Source organism: Marmota marmota, unplaced genomic scaffold (assembly GCF_001458135.2).
Source record: "Marmota marmota marmota unplaced genomic scaffold, marMar, whole genome shotgun sequence".
NCBI classification, from domain to species: domain Eukaryota; kingdom Metazoa; phylum Chordata; class Mammalia; order Rodentia; family Sciuridae; genus Marmota; species Marmota marmota.
The window spans coordinates 9,458,307-9,476,004 of NW_026000082.1; the positions used below are offsets into that span (position 1 = coordinate 9,458,307).

The 17,698-nt window shown below is 42.3% G+C and overlaps 1 protein-coding gene across 1 annotated transcript in view; it reads right to left on the reverse strand.

Annotated features, from left to right (window-relative positions):
* The window catches only part of C8a (complement C8 alpha chain), a 60,218-nt gene that overhangs the window by 29,492 nt on the left and 13,028 nt on the right, over positions 1 to 17,698 (reverse strand). Inside the window, exons 2-6 of the mRNA XM_015484938.2 lie at positions 14,610 to 14,703; positions 9,699 to 9,843; positions 8,589 to 8,736; positions 3,923 to 4,112; positions 1,801 to 2,001 (exon numbers count right to left, since the gene is read on the reverse strand). Coding sequence (XP_015340424.1) covers positions 1,801 to 2,001; positions 3,923 to 4,112; positions 8,589 to 8,736; positions 9,699 to 9,843; positions 14,610 to 14,703 — 778 coding nt within the window. The remainder of the gene's footprint in view (positions 1 to 1,800; positions 2,002 to 3,922; positions 4,113 to 8,588; positions 8,737 to 9,698; positions 9,844 to 14,609; positions 14,704 to 17,698) is intronic.

A 17,698-nucleotide genomic window follows, 5' to 3' on the forward strand; every position in this document is an offset into this window, starting at 1 on the left:
ATCTCTTATCCCTCTGCCCCTGCCCAGGTCAAGTTCTCATCAGCTCCCACCTGGGTTAGTCCTTACAGGGGCCTCTCCAATGTGCTGTCCACCTCCAGCTTGTCTTCAGTCCATTGTCACATCCACACCTCCCCCAGTTCTAAGCAAAGCACTACACTGTGGGGGGGTCTCATAGGAAAATTCCATGTATCCATTGATAATTATTCTTAGAATGGTTTTGCCAATGTGGTGAAATATCCTTTAATGTATCAAACAAATACCTATTGTGCCTATAGTTGCATGCATTACCCTCCATGCAGAGGATGTAACCTTGAATGAGGTCAACCCCTGCCACCAGAGAGCGTACAGTCTAATGGTATTCTTGTTCTACTAAGTAATAAAGAAAAGCAGGAGCCTCATATAATTAATAAAAAATAGCACCAGAAGGATGTGGGTTGGTTTTCGAGGAAAAAGATCATGTTTGGACGTCACTTCCAGGTACTACAAACCTTGATTCAGAGCAGCAGTGAACATTTGAAAAAGGCTGCTAGCTTTTAGAAAGTCCATATTAACACGCTATATAGCCAGACCTCAGAGTACCCTTTACCCTTCGGATCAATAGCTAATTTATGCTCCATATCTCAGTTTATGTTTGTTGAGTAAGTTAATTGTTATGAGTGTATTTTCATCATCCAAGATAACTTTTTGAATCCCAACTAGATCCACAGTCCTGGTATCAGTGCTGTTGAGGCTTATTGTGAACTTCTAATCAATTCAATAAATAGTTCCCTGGCTCCTGATTCTCTCTCCATCCTCATCTCTCCCTACGTTCCTTCCCATCCTGTGCTTCAGCCAGATGAAGCACTTTGAATCCAAGTTCTCGTGAGGCTTTCTCTGTCTCTGAGCCTTTGCATATGCTGATTCCCAGGCCTAAAACATGGCTCTGATGTGGCTATTAAGTGTCCCCAAAGATCCATGTGTTAAAGGATTGGTCACTGTTGGGGAGTGATGGGACCTGTAGGAAGTGGAATCTAGTGAAAAGTCCTTAGTTCATTGAGGGATGTGACCTTGAAGGGGATCATGGGACTCAAATTCCCTTTTCTCTCTCCCTTTTCGCTTCCTAATTCATAATGTGAGTAGTTTGCTTCACTATGTGCCAACCACCATTACTATCCAGCACCCCCACCAGAGGCTCAAAGCCATGAGTCCACCCCATCTTGGACCAGGACCTCCTTTCCTTTTATAAGTTAATTATTATCTCAGGCATTTCATTGAAAGCTGACTAATCTAAATGTCCTTCTTCAACTTGTACCTCCCTTTGGACAACTTGCACTAGTCTTTGAATTTCAGCTTAGATGGATGTCCTTTCCTAAAGGAAGCAGCTTGACCCCTCCAGATAATAGGTCCTTAGTGGTGAATGTTTGATGGATAAATGAAAGATTTATTGAGCATGCCAGCTCTCTTATCTATTTGGATAAAGTGAGGCTTGCTTTTCCAAGTCAAATTTAGAAGTTCTTGCTGTTTCTCTTTATCACATTACCATTCTATGCATTTCCCTGCGTGCTTCAGGTAACCATGAAAAAGGATGGGGGCGAAGTGATAAGAGCTCTAGTCCTATCGTTCAATTTTATTCCCTTTGTGATGATTCTGTGTGCAAAAGTGTAATAAGAAAAACAAACATGATTACCACTGATCAGACATTTCCAATTACACAAGCAAATTAAGGTTCAATTACTACTGTACTTTTTAATGCAATTAAGGTAATACGTGTTCAGTGTAGATTATGGAATACTGTGAGACACAGGCATTATGCTTTAATACCTTCTCATTATACTTGCTTAACTTATTCAAGACTGAAGAGTCTTCTGAGTTGGATAAACCCACACCCACTGTTATAGGGGTGTTCGGCACGCCGATGCCAAAGCTGAATCCATTTGACGTAGACCTGTCATTTTTCACTTTAGAAAAAAGGTCTTTGGCATCATCGTACAACTCTGAGGAGATCCCAGTATCTGCCAGGGCCTGAAAGAAAAAAATTAGCTTTTTGCACACAAAGCGATCTTAGCTATCTTTCAATTCATACTTAATATTTCATTCTTTGCTTTGTCAAATATTGAAAGTTTCAGATTATTGTAAATAACTCTTTTAAAAGGCTAACCCAGGCATAATGGATACTCACTAAAATATGGAAAACACAACCATGTTAGTGTTTAGTGAAATATTTACTTAGATACTGTGTGTATGCATACACACACACACACACACACACACACACACACAAGATGGTTCTGATAAAATGCTATTGTGTTTTAAGCATGGCTTTCTTTGTGGATGGCTCATCCCTCCTGGAGGAGTGCTCTGCAATGGTGAAACAGAAAGCCATCTTGGGCATGGTCCTTGGAGGAGAGTGGCAAAGAAAGCCATGCTGATTATAATATTCGTAGGTAGTGGTGAACTATAGTGCTGCCCCCAATTTTGTTATAAGCACACGATCAGGTTGCACCGCTCTGCTGACTTGAACTGAGGCAAGGTCTCACACCTTGCTTAAGCCATAGAAGCCTTCAGATTATAGTTTGTTCTGCAAAACGGAGAGCATTTGTTGAAGTGGAGCCTGCATGGGTGGGAGTGCCTGGGTATCTACCATGCTCAGAGTCTCCTCTCCACCTGAGGATGGACAGAAAGTATCACCAAGGCATTATAGTTTCCAGCCACTGGGACTTGAGAATCCTTTGTGACCACAGCAAGGCCTTGTCCATCTTGCCTAACCCACAGACCCTAGGTCTTCCTCCAGATTGGAAACTGGCATTGTCTATGTCTTCCATCTTAGTTCAACCATAGGCCTGGTAAGGAATAAAGGTTCATGTAAAGGTGGGCATGCGCTTGGGGAAGCAGACTTCTTCAAAACAGATCCCACAAACCTGGTAAGATCTCTGTCAATACTTTTCTCTTGAGAAACTTGGGGTTGGGGAGGATGTGTCTAGATAATTGCTCAGAACCCTGATATCCTGCCATCTGTCTCTATGGATATAATGAATGTGAGTACATACACATGATATGTATATATCCATCTTCTCAATGATGAATAGCCCTTGTTAGAGTTTCCATAGACAGACCTGGTCTCTGCCACCTACTGCAGCACAGCTGTGTGCAGGACACTTCATTCTTTCACATCTTTCTCTTTATACCTAAAATGGAACTATGATAATATCTATCCCACTATGTTATTTATGTGAAAGTAGGGGATTTGACACTTGTAAGCATTCAGCAAGTTTTGTTGTATGGGCATCGCACCCAAAGATGAGGGGTAAGAAAATGAATGACCATGAGCAGGCTCCAGAGCTGGTCATGAGTTTCGTTGTACTCTGAGGGACCAAGAGACCATAGGTTTTTAGAGTTGGATAGTCTTATGGATCATTGACATGTTGCAAGCACTTTTGAACAGAAGAGCTCTTTTTTCAAACAAAATCACATACAAAAAAAAACCATGAAAATAATTAATGTGAGTTACTCTTGGCAAAGCAGAAGTATAAGGCTCAGGACCCTGTCCATCTATGTCCACCATCTGCTTTACAGATGAGGAAAGTGGGCCCAGGGAGGAGTAATGGGTTTATTGCTCAAGGTCTTAGGGACCTATACTCAAACACAGCCATTAACTTGCAACTAGGTCTTCTGACTGGCAGCCCAGAGAAAAGGGCCTACATCTCGCTTGTCAACTTTGAAGTAGAGCCAAGACTGGACGGATGGGTGGCCACATTTATGGCCTCTCCTGGGCCCTGTCCTTGCCTCTCAGCACCCTCCATACTGAGCATGTGTTCGAGGTAATCTTCAGCCACCAACAAACTCTACGGAAAACAAAAGCTTCCAGACCAAGGCAATTCCACCAACAAGCCTCTTTATCCCTGCCCTACCCTACAGTGGCCTGAGGGTCTCTGTTCAGACTTACTTCAAAGTGATACTTCAGGAAGTTGTACGGTTTCCGAAAGTACTTCTCATCATCTCCATAATAGAGACGCTCACAGGTGGGGTCATACTGCAGCTTTCTCCATTCCCCGTTATATACCAGCTCACACTGGCCACCATAATACCTGGCGTCATACACACTCTGAGCTTCTTTCTGAGTCAGGATATTGTACCTGCATTGAAAAGACAGCTACTGGGAAAAGAATTTTGGAAGGCAAAGCTAACAAAACATATCACCCTCTGGAACCTGTTGCAGCTATAAATTGAGTACCTTGTTTCTCAACTGTGTTCTGTGGAGATCTAGGGTTCCTCCAAGTACTTTAAGGATATACAGGAAGGCTAGGTATCACTGGGAGGCTGAGTGGGCTGGGCCTGGGCTCAAAGGTTCCCTTTAACCAAAGCATCCAGACAACTCTGTTCAGCATCTGAACCAGCTCCTTTATAAAGGAGGCACCCCTTAATTGTAAGTTAGAAATGCACACAGTTATTAAGAAAACATAGTACATCTAGCTGTGTGACCACAGGCAAATCATTTAATCCCTCTGTTCCTTAGATTAATCATTTGTAAAAAGCAATTAGTAATATCCTTATAGAGTTAAATATGAGTTAAAACATGCAAGGCACTCATAGCTGTGCTTAGCATATATTAAGTGCTGAATAAGTATTGCTATTTTTATTATAAGCATTATTCAAAAACAGGCCCTGCTGCTGAAAAAAGTTGGTTTGGAATATTGGATGTAATGCATAGTGCTAAGGCTGAGACTCTAGTCCTTAGGTAATTGTCTCTAAAGTAGCATGTGATATCCGATGGTGCACAGTGTGAAAGCCAGGGAGTCTCCTGTGTAATTCCCAGCTCTGCCACTTCTTGCAATTGTGACTTTGTTAACACACACAAAATTTTTTTTTGAATTGGGTAAGAGTTCTAAGACCAGACAATCAAAGCCCCTCATGTTACAGACAATAAAATTTTTGCTGTCTTCATCTCCCAAACTCCTATTTAGCCTTCAAGATCCAACCCCAATGTCACCTCCCCTAAATGACCTTTTTGCAAGCTCTGGACACAGTTAACTCCTCTCTGTTCTGATGGCATTAATTACCTCTGCATTCATCACGATTGCTTATGCCGTCTTCAATAAGGAACAAAGGCAGAAGGGAGCGAGGAATAAACTGTGAATAAAACCTATCTCAAAGAATAAATGAATAATTACAGAGCACCTGACATATGGTAGAAATTCAATGTATGTTAACTTCCTTTTTCTCTTCCTTTCCCTGTTTCTTTCTTCTATTAGTGGAAGTGATGTAATAATGGCTATGATGAATTGAATACATACTAAACTAGACATTTAGCATACATTAACTTTCAACCTCATGACAATTTTGCAAATGCAAAAATTGAAGCTCAAAGAAATTAAGAAACTTACCTGTAGTCACAGCTGGATTTTTTTTCCTAAGATGTTTTTGACAGTAAATCTGAGTTCCTTACCTTTATTCCACCCTGCAATTTCTATCTCACTACTGATTGAACATATTTCTGCCTGTAGCTTATAAATATAGCCTCTGAACAAACCAAACAAAAATTCACAGCAACAGTGACCCCTAGGATTATACTGTAATGGCTAAGCATTAGGAAAACCCACATATCTTTGGAAAAGCTGGTGGCAAAAGCCCCAGTGAAAATGAAAAGGCATAGTCAGAGCAATTCTATCCTTCAGAAACCTACCCTGCAGAAATAATCACACATGTACAGAAGCATGTGTATAAGGATGTTCATTGAGGCATTGTTTATGAGAGGAGAAGTGGAAAAGAATCTCTTTCAATAGGAAGTATTCAAAAAAATTGGTAGTTCTAGAAGGAGAGGTAGCAAGTATATTTATATAGGGCCAGACAGTAAATATGTTAGACTTTGCAGGACATAGGTGTGTGTTGCAGCTGCCTTACTCTGCCATGGCAGAGTGAAAGCTGTGTTCTAATAAAACTTTATTTATAAAAACAGCAGACTGAATTTTCTCTTCAGGCCATAGTTTGATGACTCCTGTTTTAAATCACTATGTTGCGTAGGAAAGGGAGATAGAAAATAATGGGTGAGGGACCTTCAAACTGTATTATTAGATGAAACACAGCAAGTTATAACAATATGTAAAGTGTGATCACATTTATGTAAAGTTTACCTACATCTTTAATGAACAACACATATAGATCTATAGATCTTTTTTCCAAACAGTGTATGGTGCCAATGCATTTTTTTAAAATCTATTCTGGAAGAACCTGCACCAAACTAAATAGAGTTCAGCACTAGGCTGCGAAGGGACAGGGGGTGATTGGGTGAGGTGCAGGTGTGAGGGGGAGGGTGCATAAAGACTCTAGGTTTTTACTTCAAGCTTATTTAAACAGTAAATTAAAAATCTGAAACTAGGAAATGCTTAAATTCCAAGAAAGTCGCTGAGATCTTGAGATGCACAGAAGAATTTAGGAAAGGTGTTTGAAATGTTCCTACCTGTTATCACAGGAGAAAAGAGTCATAGTCAGTGATCTTTTTGCCAATAAGGAGGGAATGAGGCTGGCTTGGTGGCACGTGCCTGTAATTCCAGCTACTCAAGAGGCTGAGGCAAAAGAATCGCAAGTTCAAGACCAGCCTCAGCAATTTAGCGAGACCCTAAGCAACTTAGTGAGACTAAGAGAAAAACTGGAGATGTAGCTTACTGGTAGACCAAGCATGGATTCAATCTCCACTACCAAAAAAAGGATTGGAGGACATTTTTCAGTAAGTGCCTTGATATTTCATGTTCAACTCTGTTCAGAGCCTTTAAAGAAATAATTAAGTTAAAATTAAGTCAGTGTAGGTGGTGTCCTTTTAAGAAGATGAAATCAGGACCCAGACCATAAGACTGGGTGAAGACAAAGGAGGGGTGGCCATCAATGAGTCCAGGAGAGAGGTCTTGGGAGAAATCAACCCTGCTGACATCTTGATCTCAGACTTCTGGCCTCCAGAACTATAAGAAAATCCATTTCTGTGGTTTAAGCCACCCAGCCTGAGGTATTTAGTATGGCACCCTAGGAAACTAATATAACTGATCTGAAAGAAGACAGAATTTGCTCATCTTTTCATATTTATGTGTTATAAGCCCTTGCAGGCTTCAGTACCATCTAGTAGGTGAGTTGATATCTTACAGCAAGAAATCCCTGATAAGCGACAGCTGCCTGTCACCGAACTCAAACCGCTCCTTAGATGGACTGCAACGTGGCTGGGTCACTTGTGACAATCATTACATCCCCTCCCATTTCCTTATCTCTAAGGATCTGGCTGGTCATAGTGACTTGTTTCAGTGCAGCCAGTACTCAGTGAGGGCCTTCTAGAAGACAGGCTCTGACACAGGGCTGAGGAGGTGAAAGATGAGTCACATGCAGCCTCTGCCCTCAGAGCTTAGATTCAAGTTAGAGGACAAGACCCAGGGCAAAGACAGAGTGGCAAGGTGCTGACAATACAAAATGTCACCATGAGGAAGGCCCTGAGTTGGGACCTGGGGAAGCAAAGATGACAAAGAGCACTCAGCCTGGGCAGACAGACACCCCAACAGACCTCCCTAGCCCTTCTGGGTTTGTGGTGGGACAGCAGGATATACAGGAGGCTTTGGAGCAATCGGAGGAGACTTAGCCACCCTAGGCAAGCAGGCACACTGTGAAGCTTACTGGTACCACTGGTCTGTCTTAACAAAGTAGCACAGATGGGTGGCTTAAAAAACAGAAATTTAGTTTCCCATAATTCTGGAGACTGAAAGTACAGAACCAAGGTGTCCTGTTTGCCTTCTGGTGAAGGCCATTTCCTAGTTTAGGGACAACTGCTTTCTCTGTCCTCACACATTTCTTGGCTCTGGTTTTGCATATGCACACCAGTCTTCTTGGGTCAGAGGCCCACCTGATGGCCTCATATAACCTTAACCACCTCCCTAAAACCCCTGCTCCAAACCCCTCCCTCCCTTGGGAGGCTGAAGTTTCCACGCAGGATTGCGGAGGTGGAGCATAAGTTAGTCTATGACACTAGGTAAGGAATTGGCCAGGTTGAGAATAGGGAGAAGGACATTTCAGGAAAAAAAAAAAGAAACCAAATTAAGGTTCAAAGGGAGTAAGATACGTTCAAGAAACTGAGCCTGAACATAAGGTGCATGGAGAGAAATTAGAATCAAGGCTGATTTAATCTCCACAGATAAAGTCCTGTCACTTGGGAGTTGAAGCCAGCAATGTCAAAGTGGAGGGTCCAAGCCCCTCTGTGTCTCACCCGTTTTCTTTGCATCATATCACACTATTAGCTGTTTACACACGCAACTGCAGTGCAAAGCAGATTATGAACAGGGCTCTTGGAAAGGACACTTGCATTAGGGAAGGCTTCATAAGATGTCACTTCCTGAGTGGGCCTTGGAAGTGGAATTGGTGTTGGGAGGAGGTGAGGGAGAGCAGAGTGGGAGAGTGGAAGGAAAGGAGGGTCCTCTGGGAGAATCAAAGGAACAGCATAGTCATGTACAGAGTCAGGGCACCTCAGAGAACAGTGAGAACCACTCATAGGCTGTACTTCAGAGGAACCCCCCCCAAACTAACGCTCATGATGGGAGAGAAATCATTCCCTGCTCCTGAATAGCCAGGAGGCAGGCACTCACCCCAGGGCTGCCCTCTCTGAGCCTGGAATCGGATCATACTGGCTGCAGTCATTTTCTGTGGCCCTGACATCTTCACAGTTGTCCTCATCAGAGCCATCAAGGCAGTCCCTGTCTCCATTACACACGAGGTGGCGTTTCAGGCAGCGACCTGAGAGAGGGAAGATGCTCCTGAAAGCCCCTCCCTATGACCCACATTCGAATTCACCAAGCCATTTCCACCTCTGAAGTAGCCCTCCCATCTGCTCCATCCTCTGTCTGTACCCCTCTGCCCTTCTCCCCCCATCTCTAGCTCCCACCTGCAGCCCCCCAGCTCTGGCCTGCCTGTGCCTCCCTCTCCAACTAAGCCTTTGCATTGCAACCCCCCAGGGGAATCTCTCTAAAATGCCAATCTGGCCGTATCATCCCCTTGCTCTGTATCTGCAGTGGCTATCCATTCCTCCCCTTCCAAACACGCAGTCTGGCTTCTGGTTACTATTTGTGCCTCAGTGGCCATCACCTGTCTCACTTTCCAAAGCTCTGACATGCAAATATTCTAAAACAATCAAGGTTTCCTAAATCCCTGTGTCTTTGCATTTTCTTTCTCCTAAAAGCTTATATTTCGTTTTCCAAGTCTCAGCTCAAAACCATTTTGAAGCCTTCCCTGATTCCCCAAAGCAGATTTGGACACTGTCTGCTAGAGAGTCCCAGATGACTGTGTGCATTTACCCATTACAATGGCAATTGATTCCTTGGAGATCTCCCTCCCCAACAGAATAGGAGCACCTCAAACTCAAGTAAATGATTTTTCTCATGTCTATATTAATAGCAGGTATTTCACAAAATATGGAACAAAGTATGTACCCTGTAAATTCTTGTTCAATGAGTGGATGAATGAATGAATTGAACCTTTTCTGAAGAAATCAACTAGTGTTCCTACAAACTTGAATCAAAATTACTTGGGCTGCTGGCTTGACTAAAATGCAGATTCCTGGGCCCCATTCCAAATCAGCAAAATGACAACCTTTAGGGAAGGGGCTAGGAGCCTGTATTTTAACAAGTTCCCTGGGTAAGTGTTTTGCATATTTTATATGACGGGCACAGCTGTTATCCCCCCATCCCAGAGCTACTCACCTGTCTCCATGCACTGGAAATCCTGTCCACACTGTTCTTGTCTTAGACAAGGTGTGGGATTGTAACAGCTGGCTTGATCCCAGACATCACCACTGCATATGGTTCCCCCAAACTTGTTGGGCTGCAAGAGGCTCCGATATCGGTACTAAATCAAATTTTGAACCAAACACATTGTTGTCAATCAATCAACCAAGATTTGTGCAGGCAGGCTCAGCTCAACATAAGTCAGAACTGTCGAATGAATGAGACCTGTCTGCAAAGCTGTCTTCTGAGGGATGAAGTGCATCAATAGTAATGCTCTACCAGAGGTGGCACGATCACCAGCTGGAATATTGGACATGTACTCTGAGCATTGAATGCAAGACTGGGACAAGAATATTTCATAGGTCCTCCTATTTGCTACAAAGGACCTCTGTTCCCTTCTTCAAATAGTTGATAAACAGTCCTCTTTCAGGATTCCTGGCTTACCTCTCCTAGCAGGCCTTCCTGAACTCAGCAATATATTCTGCAAGCCCACATGCTTCCCTCCCTCCTGGCAGCTGTCATATAAGGTTGCAATGCAGCATCTGCTTATTTGTCTGTCTCTGCCACCAGTCTGGGAGCAATTTGCATAAGTGGGTGGAGGCAGTGAAGGAAAGCCCATGTCTTATTTGGCATCCTATGATTGGCACTTGACCTATGGTCAGGTACAAATTTAGCAGACATTTTTGCTTGTCCTTCATAGTATTCTGCTCATACATCCCTGCTGTCCCTGGATATATCTCATTTGTTCAGGAGGAGATGATCTCACCCCTTCAGTCACAGGATGTATGAGTATTAACCAGGCCAGGCTCATCAGAGACACACAGCTGCCTGTTTGCAATGCTTGCTTCAGGTATTTTGTGTCTTGAAAAAAAAATGGCTTCTTTTTATTGGAGGGAAAGGGAAATATGGGCATCACGTGATCACTTTGGCTAGTAGAAAGAGCCCCTCCAAGAGCCAGAGAGACCGAGAGAGCTCTGAAGACTTCATCCGAGTCCCTAAGTCTAGCATGGAATGAAGAGGTCCAAATACTTGTTGATGGAAGGATGGGAAGAATTAAAATGCCCACAATCTTGGGGCTCTAGGGTTTTGTGATGCTTTTTATGCTGTGCTTGGGGTCAAGTAGTGGTATAGAAGGAGAAAGCTGAACCTTAGGATATTCAGAGAAATATGCTTCCAGAAGATTAGAGTCTAGTTGAGAAGATAAAATGTAAAATAATACAAAATATGCTGAATGGAGAGTATCTACCATGTCAGGTAAGGGAATTACAGCCCTCTGTTTTCTCTGTCTCTGACCTTGGCTCAGCCCATAGGCCCATCCATCAAGACTGCTAAGATGTAATTAAGAAAGTAATGATCTGAACTGTGAATTCTTGATTCTATTTCTTTTGGTTTAAAGTATCAGTGCCTGGTATTTTGTGCCTCAGTTTCCAAACCTGTAAGATGAGGTGATCGACTTCCATGACCTCACTGATGACAATGACTCATGATTCTTTCACATGTGTCCTACAGCTGAAAGAGCCCCGGCATCAGAATTCCATGGACTTGGGTTCAGATCCCACATCTGCCTACCAGCTGACCACGAGCGAGTCACTTTCTTTTCCTGAGCTCCCGCTTTCTAGTATGTAAGATGAGAGTTGTGGCGTCTCACCTTAGGGACTGTGAGATCTCAGGGACACAGTGTGAGGAAGCACCCAGCCCTGTGCCTGGTTTATCACTGGTGCTCAGCATGCAGAGGCAGTTTCCACCTTGCTATCATTATCCATGAAGTCTTTTCTAGATGATTCCAGTGGATGAGTTGTGGAGAGTACAGCTCACCTCTCCTCTTGCCTGTATTAGTCCATTTTCTGTTGCGGATAACTTACTGAGTCTGTGTGGCATTGTGTTATGAAGAAAGGGGGTTTAATCCGGTTCATGATTCTAGAGATACAAGGTCCAGGGCCACATCTGGCCTTTGTCTCGGCAGAGTCCCAGGTGGTGCAGAACATCACATGGTGAGAGTCAGGGAGTGTGTGTGTGTGTGTGTGTGTGTGTGTATCCCCATCTGTTTAGTTTCTTCTTCTTAAAATGCCACCAGAATTCAATCATGGGGGCTCCAGTCAAATGACCTTATCTAATCTAATCACCTCCCAAGGGTCCCACCTCTCAACACCACAGGTGGATTAAGTTTCCACCCTCTTAGTATTTCACAATACAACACATGAAGCCTTGGGAGACACTCAAACCACAACTAAACCATAGCATGCCCACCCCAGTCTATTTCACTGTTCGTTGGCAAAGGGGCAGAGGAAGTAGGGAAAGGTGGAGATCAAATCTGCCCACTGCCTTTTCTGCCTTTGGGTTAATAATAGTGAGAAGAGATTATAATTAATGATCAGTTCAGATGATCAGGATGTTTCCATTTTCTACTCATTTTCTTGCCCATCAATGTGCAAATAATGGACTGATCCACACACAAACATAGAGCCAGCTCTGTCTCTTTAAAAAGTATATCAGATTTCTAACCAATGTAGTAGCCACCATGACAACAGTGGTGAAGGAATCTACCATTGATTGAGCACTTACCATTGGCCAAGCACTTGACATCCATGATCTCATTTAATCTTCTCAGCTTCATGAGTTTAATTGTTATTACAATTCCATTTTAAGCTGTATTCAAGTTCCAGTTAGTTCTGCCACTGATTCTACAGGCACTACCAGATCCACTACATAATGTCTCTGACCCTCATTTTTCTCATTTGTAAAATGACACACATCTGAGAGTATTGTCAAGGTCAGTGATAATACAGGTTAAAAAAAAAAAAAAACCAGTACTTTCCCTAGTTCCTGGTATACACTCAGTAGTAACAGCTTTCAACATCATCATCATTCTGGAACTAGCTGTTGGGCCACTCCAGAGGAAACTGGATTAGATGACTGCTAATGTCACTTACGACTTTCCAGTATAGTCAGGGAGTCAGTAGAGTGGCGTGGTCAACCTCTCAGGGTTTCTGGAGTCAGACTGACCAAGGTCTAAATCTAGGCTCTGCCACTTTCTTCATGGATGATCTATACAAAGCGGATGATGGTGTCTATCATCTCCAGTTGGCTGTGAGTATCAAACTAGACAATTTATTTACTCAAAATATTAGTCCAGTGCCTCGTCCATACAAAGTATTGAATAAATGACAAATATTAATGCCCTTGTCATCCTTCCAGTAGTTCCCACTTGGAAAGAGGCTGTAAGCCTTCAGGTTCATTTCCATCTGTTCTCTGGTTTTAAGGTTGCTCTTAACTAATGAAGATGTGGTGCTACAGGAAGGTTGGTGCCAATACCCCCTCAGGGACTGCTGTGTGCTATTGCCTGTGGTTGGTGTCATTAAGACATAATTTTCTTTACAAGGTAATAGATACTGTTTCTTTTCAGAAATGCACATCTTCGTTTGGGTGATTTTGAGAGGAAGAAACATTAATAAAAATAAACTAAGGTGGTCTTTTACTTCAATAATTAACATAATTTAATTATCTCAAGGATTACTTTAAAGACACACATGTCTCTTTGAGTCACTAAGGAAGTAATTCAATTCGAACTGAAACTATAAGTGATTCATTTATGCTGTCTGCTATCTAAACTGAGACACATGAGAAAAACTGCAGTGTAGGATCCATAATAGGTGGAGTAATGGCCCCCATAAAGACCCCAGGTCCTTATCTCTAGCACATTAAATGTTGTTTTGTTTGGAAAAAGCCTTTGCAGGATATCTTACGGTTTGGAAATGTGGTTCCCTTGGGTTATCCAGGTAGCCCTAAACATCATCAAAGTGTCTGTACAAGAGGAAGGTAGAGGGAGGAGGCAACATTGAGACCAGGAAGGCAGAGAGTGGAGTCTCCATTTGAAGGATGTTGATGGCCCCCAGAAGCTGGTGGAGAAAGAGACACAAAATTGTCTCCAGAGCTTTGAAAGGTAGCACAACTCTGCTGAGGCCTGGATTCCAGACTCCTGGCCTCCAGAACCAGGACAGAATTGATTTCTGTTAAATCAGCAAGTCTGTGGCAATTGGTTATAGCAGGCTTGAGAAAATAACACAAGTGGTCAGGGCAGAGTGAAAATTGGGGGGACCACATCCTTCAAACAGGGGAGGTTTAGGATCCTTTGGCTCTTTTTATGTTTTATTTTGAGACAGAGTCCTGCTAAGTTGCTGAAGCTGACCTCAAATTTGTGATCTTCCTGCCTCAGCCTCCCAAGTACAGGCATACACCACTGCACTCAACCCCAAAGTGAGAATTTTAATACTCCTCCTGCCAGAACAGAGGGTACTCAATGCCTCCCTTCCCTTTGTATACCACTGGGTTTGAGGACCATTTTGGATCAATCAAAATCATTTAGGCAGGCAAGATAGGCATACTTCTGTTCCTTGGGCCTATTAGTCTTTTCAATCCATAAAAGTAGAGTCCTCAAGAATGCCCTCTATGATATTCCCTGTTTATCTCTGGTCCCCATGGGTACCCTTGCCCTTGTTACTCAGCTGCCCATGGGCAGGTTGCAATTTATTTTACTAACCCATCATCAGTCCCTCCAGCTAAACTTCATTCAAGGGCAATACATTGGCCAGGACCCAGAGAGACAATGGGAGATAAATGTGCCCAGCTCCAAGTGGACATTTGTTCACCTACAAGTTATAATATATACATCTTTTGCAGCTTCACCCAGTAATGCCTTACAAACAAAATCAGGAGAGTCAGGAACAAGTTTCACCATCTAGGTGCCTGAGGTTTCCAAATACCTGTTCCTTTCAAAGATCAGTTTCTTCCCAGAACACCAGACTCATATCCCCAACTGCTTATCTCCATTTGAGTTTCAAATGCACAGATGAACTAGGAAATGGCCCGGAATGGTTATAGATGGCTTACCTTTTTGTCCTGGCATTGAAAGCAATCTGTCCACTCAGACCAGTTGCTCAGCTGGCAGGCAACCGCTTTGGGGGTCACAGCCTGACTTGCTCTCCTAGAGCGAGGAAGGACGCTGTATCAATGCCAAGATGCAAAGTTTAAGCAAAGGAAAAATGTGTGCCCATTTTCCTACCAGTAAAACATGGAAATGAACATTTATTGTGCTGCCACTATAATGCAGATGTGGTACTGGAAGGTTTGTATAAATTGTCCCTTTAATACCATATCCATCACAGGTGGGTCAAATTATTATCACTTTAGCAAGATGAGTACCAAGGAAGACTAACATTTTTTGAAGAGTCAAAATAGCAGAAAGTTCAGTGGTTAGAACATGGGATCCAGGGGCAGAGAAACGAGTTTGAATCTTAACCACTTACTGGCTATGAAAACTTGAACAAGTTACTTAACATCTCTGAGCTATAGCACTCTCATCTATAAAACTATATTAAAAATAATGTTACCTAATACTTACTGAAAGTATGTTTAAATGCATATGTTTACTAAAGGTTTTGCTTTTAAGATTACATGCTGGGACATTACATGGACTGTGTCACTTCATCTCTCTGACTGTCCTGAGAGATAAATATTATTAGCCCTATTTCATTATAAGATCTGAGGTTCCTAAAAGTTAAGTAACCCCAGCAGTCATAGCCCAGGGGGGACTGGCAAAATTTGAACTGGTTGTTTGAATGGCAAAACCCACTTCCCACTCCTCACCATGTTGGTTTTTCATTTGATGACAAAAAGGTAATCAGTCATCAGAAGCGAGCGAGGACCTTGCCTGGGCTGACATATCCACAAGCTAAAAACTGGTTTGCCTCCAAGGCTGGGATTGTCTCTTACCCCATGCTGCCTCCTCACAAATTAAAAACCTTTCCCAGGTCACTCAGGGCCAGGGAGAGCAATCCTAGCTTGCCTGGCTCTAAGCCCGAGCCTCTTCCCCAACAGTGTTGCTGCTGCTGAAGGTCAGCCCGCTGGACAAAGGTGGAATGTCATCCCTTACCATCAGAACTGCCACCACCCCTGGGACCTGGGCAGCCCGGCTGTGATCAATAGCACAATTATCTCCCTAGCATAGGGAAAAAATGCTTCAAATCGTGCTGCTTACACATGAGCTGCTACTCATGCCGCAGATGACCCCTGGGCTAAAACCCACAGGCAGACAGCCACGGAGCGGCAGGAAAATCATGTTCCTCTTCACCCTGGTTCTCACAATTTTGGTCTCAGATTATTGAAGACCCCAGAGAACTTTCAGTGAGCTAGATCTATGGATATTCACAGAATTCAAAATAAAAATAGGTATTTTAAAATAGTTGTTAATGTATTTGAAGCTATAAAAACCCATTGCATGTGACCATAAGTAATTTTTAAAATATATGATAATTAGAAGAGTATCATTGTTTTACATTTTTGCAAGTCTCTTCAAAGAGGCTCCTTTATTGGATCTATAGCTATGTGTTGTTTTGGTTGAAGTCTATGAAAAATATCCAGCCCAACACAGTTATGTATTTGGAAAAGGAAGGACTGTTTTACAGGGTTTTTTTTTCAAATGGATATTTGTGGATATGTGGATATTCTCCTTTGTTATTATACCAAAATTTGACAAGTGGTAATTTCTTATATGTTAGGCGCAATGCAGAATCTGAAAGCTTGTCAACAAAATCTTTTGTGCTCTCTTATAATAAAATCTGTTGGTCTAAGTATAGTGAACAGACCTTGTGCCCATACATAATATTTTTAACATCAGGCATTGGAAATTTGGAAAATGGTAACTCACCAAGTTTGCATACCTTATAAATATTTGCACATTCTACTATATAATAGGAAAAATAAAACTTGTTAATATCACTAGTGATCCTATCAAGTTTACAGTGCTGAGTTGTGTTCCTTTTCACATGAAGACTTATTCGTTGTTGGCAACAATTTTATTTTTTACTTTCAAGCGATAGGCTACCTGTGTTCACGTGAAAATATGTGTAAATATAAAAAATCGTTTCCTGAATAACCATGGTTTGGTGGCAATTATCTATGTCAAGTCAAAACGTGTCCCTCCAAAATGCATACATGGAAGCCTACACAACACCATCAGGATTGTGATGTTATTTCGAAATGGGGGCTTTGGGAGGTGAGTGATTAAGTTCAAAGATTGGATCCCTTGTGAATGGGATGAGTGTCCCTATTGAAGAAAACCTAAAGATCTCCTTCACCCCTTCTGCCACGTGAGGACATGGTGAAGAGACGGGACATTTATGAACCAGGAAGTGGGCTCTCACCAGGTACTGAATCTGCCCACACCCTTCTCTTGTGAAAAACAAATGTTTTCTGTTTAAGCCTCTCAGGCTCCAGCAATGTGTTACAGAAGCCCAGAGAGACTAAGACAAGTGGCTGTTGGACTCACAATTCAGTGAACAGAACATCCAAGAATTATGGGACAGCATCAAAAGACCAAATATAAGAGCTATTGGGATAGAGGAAGGCACAGAGTTTCAAACCAAAGGAATGCACAATCTCTTCAATGAGTTAATATCAGAAAATTTCCCAAGCATGAAGAATGAATTGGAAAACCAAACATAAGAGGCTTACAGGACACCAAATGTACAAAATTACAACAGATCTACACCAAGGCACATTATAATGAAAACGCCTAGCATACAGAATGAGGATAGAATCTTAAAAGCTGCAAGAGAGAGGAATCATATCACATACAGGAGGAGACCAATTCATATCTCAGCAGATTTTTTCAACTTAGACCCTTGGAGCCAAGAGATCTTGGAACAACACATACCAAGCTCTGAAAGAAAGTGGGTGCCAACCAAGAATCTTATATCCAGCAAAACTAGCTTCAGATTTGATGATGAAATAAAAACCTTCTATGATAAACAAAAGTTAAAAGAATTTACAACTAGAAAGCCTGCTCTACAGAACATCCTCAGCAAAATATTTCAAGAAGAGGAAATGAAAAACAATGATGAAAATCAGCAGAGGGAGGGATTACACTAAAGGAAAATCTAATCAAAGGAGAAACCAAGTCATGTTAAATACCAAAAATA